Source organism: Cynara cardunculus (genome assembly GCF_001531365.2).
Source record: "Cynara cardunculus var. scolymus isolate 2C chromosome LG 1, CcrdV1, whole genome shotgun sequence".
Lineage (NCBI taxonomy): Eukaryota > Viridiplantae > Streptophyta > Magnoliopsida > Asterales > Asteraceae > Cynara > Cynara cardunculus.
The window spans coordinates 18041891-18052460 of NC_037528.1; the positions used below are offsets into that span (position 1 = coordinate 18041891).

A 10570-nucleotide genomic window follows, 5' to 3' on the forward strand; every position below is an offset into this window, starting at 1 on the left:
TGGTTATATATTTAAATTCAAACAAGAACATTGAGAAAACAATATGTAGATTTACATATGTTCACAAAAGTTTAATGGTCAAAAACTCACGACATGTTTGACTCGTCATCAACAGGGTTCATAAAGATTGGATAATGAAGGAAACACCATATCATCCAAAACCATTTTAAGATTATTTCAAATTGAATCTATCTGTGATATACATTTTAGACTTTTTCACCAATCACCAAAGTTGAGGGGTGTAAAGTGTAACATTATAAGGGCTTTGCGCTAATTGCTATTTAATTTTCTTATAGCATACGAAAGCTTCATCACCGACTACGATTCTTTTCTTAGTACATAGTACCAAAACTCTACCACATTAAAACGTGGCCATTGATTTTTAAAGATATTTATATTCAACGCAACATCAATTTTATACTGACTATATGCATTAAAAACATACACTTTACACTTTAGCAAAATAATATTAAAGGCGTAAACCTTTAGAATCTATAAGCAAATGGGTGATATATCTTCTTAATCATATTCGATGGAGCTTGAAGATATCATCAATTATTTTTGAATTTACAAACTCAATAAATATATTATTTGGAAGGATAAAAGCTGCATTTGATCTTACCTCCCAGTCAAAAAATTGAAAAAGATGTATGTAGATCAATGTTTGTTTATTGTCGCTACTAGACTTGGTAGAACGTTTAGTTATAACTCGAGTACAATAGTGAAGGCCATGCCGCACACATACCCGCAGAAGAAGGACCAAGTATTAATACAATTGGAGTTTAGGGTGCCAATTGTTACAATTTGAAAGTCATGGAAAGACATGTAATTGATGTAAAGAACAAGGACCAAATATGTACTTTTCTCCTATTTACATTTATCACTTTTCTTTTGCTTGAATCCAAGGTTATTCTTGCCTTCACATGAAGATCCTACCAATTAAAAAATAAATCAAATTTTAATTTATAAATACAAGATTAGTATTCTTGGCTTGCTCAAATATACCCAAAATTTAATATTCTATTTTTGTGCCCATTAAGATCATAGCATTATACCAAATGGTCTTTGTCCTAGCGATATCGTAGTCTTTGGCCTCCTATAGAAGGTCAGAAGTTCACCAAAAAAAAAAAAGATGTGTGAGTTTATTTATTACATTTGTCGTATATAAATACAAAAACCTTTTGAATGGTATCAACAAATAATAAACCACTTAAAAAACAAACAAAAACACAGATGTGTTATATGTCAATAGATATTACACAAATTGTCTATGAATATGACAAATGACAAACAGACCAACATTTCTTTGTCTTTTATCTATCATGGGTCAAACCCAATAGTGTTACAGACACTAATAAGAAAGTCAATACATCTAAAGAATGGTTAAGCCAAAAACTGTATTCTATGTGCATGCTACTATAGTTGGCTCCATAGCAGTTAAGCTATCGCGATCGCAGCTTTCAGGACCAATGATCGTAGTCGGTTCATCCTGAATTTTTGCAGGTACGGATATAATACATTCATAAGTTCTAATACAAGTCAGTATCAACATATAATCAAGAAAGAATTTCAAGTACGTACCTTTACAAGGTTCCGAAAATAAGTAGTTGTATAGTTCCCTGATGGAAAGAGAATTTCTATTAAGTCCGCAAGGACTAGTTGTGGTTGAGACACTGCTCCATTATACCAATCTAGAAAACAAAGTTCAAGAAAATGTCAAAGTAATATCGAGGGCCCATTTACTACTAGAAAATTGGGATATCAAATATGTCTAAGCGTTCTAATAGACTTCTTTATATGATCAAATAGTTGTGTCATATAAAACCGATTTTGTTGTAGACTTGATGCAACATGAATTAGCTGTAGATAGAAATTCTAACTCATTGTAGAACATTTAGAAAACTGCTAATCAATCCACCTGTGAAATCAAGCTTCAATAGGACATACCAAGAGCCAGATTGGTTGTAAGGCGTTTATCGTGTCTCCACAAGCTTTGATACGAAAGAAAACCAAAACAAGATTGATCCTCTACGTTGAGGTTTTGAAGAAACGAGGTTGCATTGTAGCTCATTGGATCTGGAGTAAGCGTTCCATCGATCACTACATCTACAGTCTAAATTTCACAAAGTAATTAAGAATATAATCCAAGTAGTTATTTTAATCAAGAATTCATTTGTGTGAAACTTACACATAAGATGGCATGAAGTTGTTCCAAATCATCATTAATGGAGATGTTGTATGTTACTTTGTTGATGGAAGCATCGATGTTCTCTCCACCTGCATCTTCTATATACTGTTGCACAAGTATACTCGAATGTCGGGTTGAATTCGTTTGAATATAATTTGTATTCTATAAAAAGATGTACATATTTTGCATACCTTTAGCTTGTATGGTTCTTCTGTGAAAGACCAAGCATCCTGTGTAGCACATGCACAGGAGAAAAATACAAATGGAATTAAACAAAAGCTTTATCTTCAAGAATCATTCATTGCCATTTTTCTCATATACATTGACCAAATTCATCAATATAATGAAAATGAAAGAGATCGAACGATGGATGATACGAAGCAGACAAATTAAATTGTTTTTAAGACGTCAAAGACGCTTGTAGGTATATATATACATACATCAATAAGCTCCATCCAAGCAACTATTGGTTTGAACCTTTTGGTCTTATTTGCTGCAGAATCAACCAAGCACATGTAATTCTTTTTGACCTGCATAATCAATTAATCGAAGAGCATCAAGAATCATCGATCGAATTGTAACGAGCACACAACATATATAAACACAAACAAAATATACGTAATGCATGCAGCTCTTATAAACTTACAGCATCATAGATTTCATTTGCTCTCACTTCCATGTTTGCAAAAACTCCCAAGTACTTGATCCACTCTGCCCTCTAACAATCGAATTTATAATTAACTAATATATCGATAATTAATAGATGGATCGAGGAAGAGAGATTTAAGGGAGGTACTTGGAGAGGATCTTGCTCGCCGACAGGGACAAATGTAACATAATTACACGACTGAGTTTGCTGGTTGGTGTTGTCTTGGACGAAATGTGCTGTGTAATGTGAAAACTGTTGTGGCTCGCTCTTGTTGAGCATCTGAATTTGTCCCTCGTTGTACAGTTTAAGTAGACATGGAGAAGCTACCTTTTCTGTTGTGATCCCCTTCATGTTTGGCAGGAGCCCTAGAAGCTGTTCATATTTTCGATCGGCAACCCCATGGTTAAACTACAATAAGCTCAAACTAGATGCATATATATATAGAGAGAGAGAGAGTACAACCCTTGACATTTATACAACCAATACAACCCAATCTCAATCGTCCATTTCATTTGATTAATATGTGATTTCATAGAAATTTTGATTGTTTTCTAATATAAAATATTGATCATAATTAATGAACCATATTCATATTTCATAAATATTGAAATCATAATAAATAAACTCTCATCATTTCCATAAATATCTCAATTTATTGGGTTGCATTGGTTGTACAAATGCGATGGGTTATTCCAACATAAGTTGTTGTAATTTTCATATAAAATGTGAATTACCTATTAACCGAAATGTTTTGTTCTAAGGCTGGTTTTTAATGTCTATAAAATTTGAATTTAAATCACAATAAAAAAGGCAACGAATGAATGGCAAATTATATTTGTATACCGAGAATGATAATTTGACTTACAGACAAACGCATAATCTCACCTCGAAGAAGGAAACTGCATAAATTTTGAAGAAAATTACGTTAAATAAACAGTCTTAATTATCAATTATCAGTAGTTATAAATAATCTAAACAATGTTTTTTTTACTAATTTAAATATGTAGAATGCATGTTCAAAATATTATAAAGTATGTATTGTACGAAATTTACACCATAAATAATAATGAAAAGGAATATGATGAATTTAAGTGTACCTGGGAAATAATTGGCATCCAATGAGTAATTTGATAACGGGATAACAAATGATTTGATTCTTGATGTGCAATACTTGGTCTTTGCTGCCATTTTTGTGTTATTCTGCATCATTATACCTTCTAATTAATACGGAAAAAGGACAACATATTATAAAATTGTTCGACGAATTTATGGCGGATTTTTTCGTTAGAAAATACAAATCCATCAGAAATTGCATTTAGCAGCGGCGGTTTTTTCGACGACAAAATCCGTCGGAAAGTTGTTCCCCCCATCATACTTGAATCTGGTGGTTGTTGTTAGGGTTTTTACATTCTGTATTTAAATTATATGATATTCAATCAGACAAAATGGAATTTAAAAAAAATACAAATCATAGTTATTGTTATTAATGTATAAATAAGTAAATTCATCAAACTCAAAAATGACTTAACAAATTCTCATTTTACATCAAACAATCAAGCAAAGTTTTTTAATCTAAACAAAACTCGTAATTTAGATAATCATTAATCATAAAATTTAGGCCGTTTACTTACAACTTAATAATAAGCTTAAAGGTTAGGGTAGCTTATTCTTTTATTAGTCATACATTATTGTTTCTTTACGACTTAATTGTTATACCATTAAGCCAAAATGACAAAATGAAATAAGCCAAAACCCCTCATGTCCCTATTAAACTACCTTAAACAATTAATATAGAAATGCCCACATAAATAATCCAATCCTCTTGATCTGTTTGCCTCCCTCAACAGGCCCGTTCCTGACATTTTTTTAGGCCCTGGGCGAACGTATGAGCAAGGCCCACGACAAGAAACAAGGCTTTTAGCAACGACTTTTGTCATCGCTAAAAGTCCATTTATCATTAGAAAAAGTATATAATAACATGTCGTCGCTATAATTTGTGGCGGAAACATGTCGCTAAAAAGTGAATCGTCAATGCTTACTTTTTTTGTAGTGACCCTCGGTAAGTACGAAAAAAAATTCAATAAATGTTTTCCATTAGTATAAAATTGAGTACAAGAAATGTTAATAATTTACCGAGGAAAGAAATCTTATTTATCTTTATCATATATATATATATATATATATATATACTCTTATATATATATATATAAGAGTACTTAAATTTACATACTTCTTATTAGGTAATTTGAAACCAAGAGTATAGAAACTATGTTGATAATTTTTTTTTATAAAAAGTAAGAATTTTTTAGTTTATAACAAGAAATATGTGTTATTTTGATTCAAAAAGAGAATTCGTGTGAACGAGGTAATCGTGAGGGTCAATGAGAGATCAATAATAAAGAAGATTATCAAGGTTTTCTAGACAAGTAGACAAATGAGGATCAATAAGAATATGAAAGAAAAAATGATCCATTGAGATTCAATAAGAATAAATAATGAATTAAACATATAACATGTAAGCTCAACAAAAGATTGTTTGAGCACTTATATAGAAGCTTGTTGTGTGGTGGATCTCAATGAAAGATACATAAGTCAAACAGTTGATGGAAATATTTAAATTTTATTTTTCTTCTTTTTTTGCTCAACCAAAATAAGATGTTAAGATTAAAAGTTTATGAAACATGACATTATAAGAGACATTAGTAGAAAAAATTTATTTATTAATCATAAAACCATGAAACATAYCATAAAYTATAAGAACAATAAATTGATTGYCAAACAATAATAAAATATTTTATGTAGAAACAAAAATAGATAACAATAGTCAACAAAAACAATTAGAACAACATAACCAAATAGCAATAGTCAATAGGAACAGAAATTGATAAAAATATATAGCAATAACAAACACATGATCTTAACGTTGAATAGTTGAAGCACGAAAACGGTCAAACATATAGAGATAGCAATAGCCAATATCATTAGACCTTTTTAGAGATAAAAAAAAATAGAGAGTCAATAATAAACAATAACATATAATGAATGACAATTAATTTTTTCTAATTCTTTTTGCCCCTTATTGTATACTACAATTTTTTGGGTTTTTTTTTTTAATTTATTAAATTATTTTAGACTACTATTGTATTTAAAAGAAAATTTTTGGGTCTCTGATGTTTTTGGGCCCTAGGCGTGCGCCTGTGTCGCCCTCCCCCAGGGACGGCCCTGTCCCTCAACATCAAACCCATCGGTCTTTTATCTCTCAAACAAACAAATATATCTAGAAAAGCAACTTAATTCATATATATGACTTAATGAAAGAAAAAGTAAAATGTTTATGAATTGCTCGATCAGTAGATAGAAAACACAAATTTTTATGGCCCATTAATGAATCTTTATTAACATTTTTGTGAAAAAAAGTCCATGAATTGAGCAACTCCCGTGACCCCGTGACTTTTGTTAGACATCTTTTAGAGGTGATTCAAACTTCTAAGACCCGTGATGAAGTACCCGACAAAGTTGGGCACGTATACAACTAAACTATATATATCATCCAAATGACAACAACATATATCCCTATAATAAACACGATTATATATATATCAATTGAAAAAAAATATATAAATAATAACCAATTACAAAATAAAATATGCATGGTAAACGTTTTAAATATATACTACTTAAAATACATGTCTTAAAATATTATTTTAATTACTGTGCACAGTCTAATTGTCAAAAATCTTTTGGTATGATGAGGCCGGCGTTATAAGGGTATACACAAATATACTACTACAACGAACTGAGTGAATGCTAATCAACTTTATATAATAAACCAATCAGATCGACTCCAAATATAGGAAACACTAACGATCTCTTTCGACCATGGATCGATGGAAACACTTGGACATTTAAATAATTTGGTATATCATGTCAGTGAGACGAATGATAATAACAGTCATATATTCGCTTTTTTGATGGATGAACGAAGAATATATGATGTTGGTAGTTACCTGGATGAGAAGATAGCTCTTGCCATCGAGTCCGTTCTTGATGACTTTGAAGGTATTGCCATAATATATGTGGAAGTAAGAAGCATCTTCCACTTTCGAAATGTTACCCACTTTGACGGCAGCAGCCTCCACCGATCCTCCACCACCAATTGCAAGCAGCAAAAGACCTCCCAATGCCGACAGTAAAACCACAGTATATAATAACATAGTGTAGTTAGAAGTCGATGTCTTCACAAAAAGATAGATGTGAATAAAATGTGATGTATAGAAGTTGGGAAAGGGGTTGCAGACTTTGGAATCTATGGGATGCCAACAAAACTATCAAGTGTTCCTTTTCATGGTGGGGTTAAGTTGTAGTGTGGGGATGGGTGATTTTATGACAAAGCTGAGTGGAGGCAATGGGAAGTGGGTGATCGGTTAGGCCCGTGATCTGTCAAATGGTTTTTTATAAGTTATGGGTTTGTCTTCATGTTTTGTTTGTTTTTACTTCTCATATTCTCTTTCTCTTTCACGTTCTCTGAAACAAATATCTTGCATCTCCTCCTACTCTTTATAATGTATTTTGGATTTGAATATGAGATGTCTCAAACTTATTATTGGAAGAATTTGAGTTCGAGGGGCAACGCCCCTAGGCAGTGGTCTCACTGACTGGTCAACAGGCGGGGTTCGAGGCAATGCTCTAGGTTTTTGGAATTTATTAAGAGTCGAACTTAGTGAAAATCTTACCAAGTATAAGTCTGATTAGTATGATTTTCTTTGAAATTATAAGTTTGAATCAATGGGATCAGAGATCAGACCTTGAGCACCACATCCCCCCTAATGCAAAGTCTAAGACCAATTATGTAGTCCATTGATAATCAAGATTGAGGGACTAGTTGGTACTAAATCAAACCTCAAGGGCTTGCTTGAAGAATTATTAAAGAACTTGATATGTAAGTGTGTGCATTTGAAAAATGTGGGTAATTAAATACATGGAACATTTGAAAGGAGTTATACTCTAATGAGTCCCACCATGGTAAATCATTTTGCCGATTTGTTTCTCCATTATTCATTTTAGTCATCATCTAAAATGTGATTGTGATTAATTCGAGATCGATTAAGATGATGAGACAAATATAAGTGAGTTAGGAGGTGCGGAGAGCAGACAAACAAATATTTCCCCTATCTCCTTAGATCGCCATAAGACATAGGTCAAGGGGGTTTGCGCCCCCTTGCGGTAGGAATGGCAACGGGCTGGATATTGGTATCTCCGTCCCCGAAACCGATAGCTAAAACCGTCCACGTAACCCCCCAATCCCCGTTGGGGAACCCGTTAAGGGTAATCCTCTTTTTCACCGTTAGTTATAACCGAACCCGAACCAGAACCTGAAACTGAAACCCGAAACCGATCTGGAAAAAAATACAATATGCTAATTTTCACAATTAAAAGTAAATTACAATTTTTTAAAGATGTAAGTTTAAATGTTTCAAACATAATCGAACCACTTACAATGTAAAATTAAACAGAAATTCAAACATCATACAACTAAAATCACGATTTTATACAAATAAACTAGATTTTTTCGTGAGCTTTATTTGAATTGTTGAGGTGAAGTAGATAAAAATCTTTTAAATTTTAATGTTACTATTTTCTTTTAATGATACTATATATATATATATGTATATATATATGTATATAAATTAAAATTAATATATATATATACATATCAGGCCAGGCCGGGCCGGTGATCAACGTCCCTGCCCCCGTCCCCGCTAAAATCCCGAAATTCGTCCCCGATCCCCTCCCCGTCCCCGATAAGATGTCCCCGAACCTGGCCCGAAAGTTTCGATTTTCACCATCAGTTTCAGTTTTTTTGTCATCCCTACCTTGCGGGGTTCGAGGAGCAGCTCCCCTAGGCGATGGTCCCACTGACCGGTCAGCGAGCGAGGTTTAGGGCACCGCTCTAGGTTTTTAGAATTTATGAAGAGTCTGACTTAGTAAAAATCTTACCAATCAAAATCTTACTAAGTCTGATTAGTATGATTTTCTTTGAAATTGCCTTAGTGTAGAGATGCATCAAAATCAACCACATTAGATCACAACAAAACCTAATGTAGATGTAAAACACCTAAAAACATTACCTCCTCAAGAAATTGAAAGTTTCAAACTACATTCTTTGAGATCCTTAAGCTCAATCTTCTCTAAGGTGCTCTAAATGAGACCAAATGTTCCCAAAATCAGCCAAATTGGAGAGGAATGAAGGGCGAAGAGTGTATGAGAATAAAATGAGGGCAAAACCCTACAAAACAGGTTTTAATACTGATCAGGCGTGCAAGGCTACTTAAGTCGCACCAAAAGTCGTTCTGACTATCACTTTAGGCAGGTAGGCCAGTCCCCAACCGTTTTGCGATCCAGAGGCTTGAGCGAGTTTTCCTGCGTTTTAAGCTGCCCAAAAAGTCACCTAGACCCCAAAGGGTCCTATTTCAACTGATTTTGATTCCACTTCAACCGAAAACATTCTAAGACCAAAAATTCGCAACTGGACATTATTTTTCCCAAAAGAAATATCAAAACCAATATCTAACTCCTGAAATAACTTTAAATAAAATACCAGTGTTACATCTCTGATGCTTATAGATCTAAAGAGAATAATTGTTTGAATTTGGCTTAATGACTACAACAATAATGATAGCTATACATGGATTATATCCCCCCTCCTGATTTCAAGCCTCCATATCCTCATGTCTCTTTTCAGACATGTTTGAATAAATGCTCGCAAAGTCTGCGTCTTTCAGTTAATGTCATTTCAGCCTTTGAACTTGTTTCTTTCCATTCTTTGTGACATTAGTCTCTCACCTGGATTTTGTTTTACAATTCTCCCTATTTTGGGTGTTATGCATGAGGAGATAACTTCAACCACATGAAATTGTCAAAGGTGGGAAGATATTCCCATTTTGAGCTCTATATCGAGTGGGATAAAGGTTCATGTCCTTTTAGAATTGGCTCAAAAGACAAGGTTATCACTAGTATGATCCACTATGCTTGGATTGAAGAGCATGAATCTAAGTAGATCTAATACACGTGAATCATATTAAGATACCATGGTTGGCACTAAGAAAATAGTCCAAAATAGAGCTATTTGTAGAGTGAGAAATGATTACATATGGCATGTGGAGAACAAAAAAATTAGAGTTAGATAATATTAATTGTATATATACATGTGAACCATAAATACTATGATTATGTAATATGTGAATCGAATCTTTTAACTGATTGTAATTATAAAATAATAAAATATTATTAACACACAATGAATTATAAATATATAGTTGAATTCGATGAGATGAAAAGATTTAATAATAATCGATCTTCATAATTAGCAAAACAAAAGGTTAAGTAGTCGTCAAATAAGAAATTCAAAAATAAAAGGAATGATCGATCCTCATAATTAGCAGAGGTCATGATTTCGAATATCGTGAAGAAAATGAATTAATAGAAGTGAATTAATGAACCCGTGAAGAAAATTTCATTCTTTTGGATGGTTTTTCAGAGTTTTTTTCTTTCTTGATGATCACACTGAATCAATTATAATCACACCCCTTGTATGATTAATTGTAAATTGAAGAAAAATACAAATATTAATACTGAACCCCAGATTAAATCCAGGGAAAGTTTAGTTTTATCTTTTCTATAGTAAACAACTTCACTCCGTATGTTGGTTAGAAACAATTAATTAAAAAAAAAAA

General features: G+C 32.6%; 1 protein-coding gene across 1 annotated transcript; it reads right to left on the bottom strand.

Moving 5' to 3' along the window:
* Positions 1–1214: 1214 nt before the first annotated feature.
* On the bottom strand, positions 1215–7117 carry LOC112521425. Its single transcript, XM_025130286.1, has 11 exons — positions 6845–7117; positions 3935–4037; positions 3723–3736; positions 2985–3209; positions 2835–2906; positions 2629–2718; positions 2380–2418; positions 2189–2293; positions 1948–2113; positions 1582–1691; positions 1215–1489 (listed from the first exon to the last, which is right to left on the bottom strand). Exons 1-11 carry the CDS (start codon positions 7049–7051, stop codon positions 1403–1405), a joined length of 1218 nt encoding a protein of 405 aa, XP_024986054.1. The 5' UTR covers positions 7052–7117; the 3' UTR covers positions 1215–1402.
* Positions 7118–10570: the final 3453 nt, after the last annotated feature.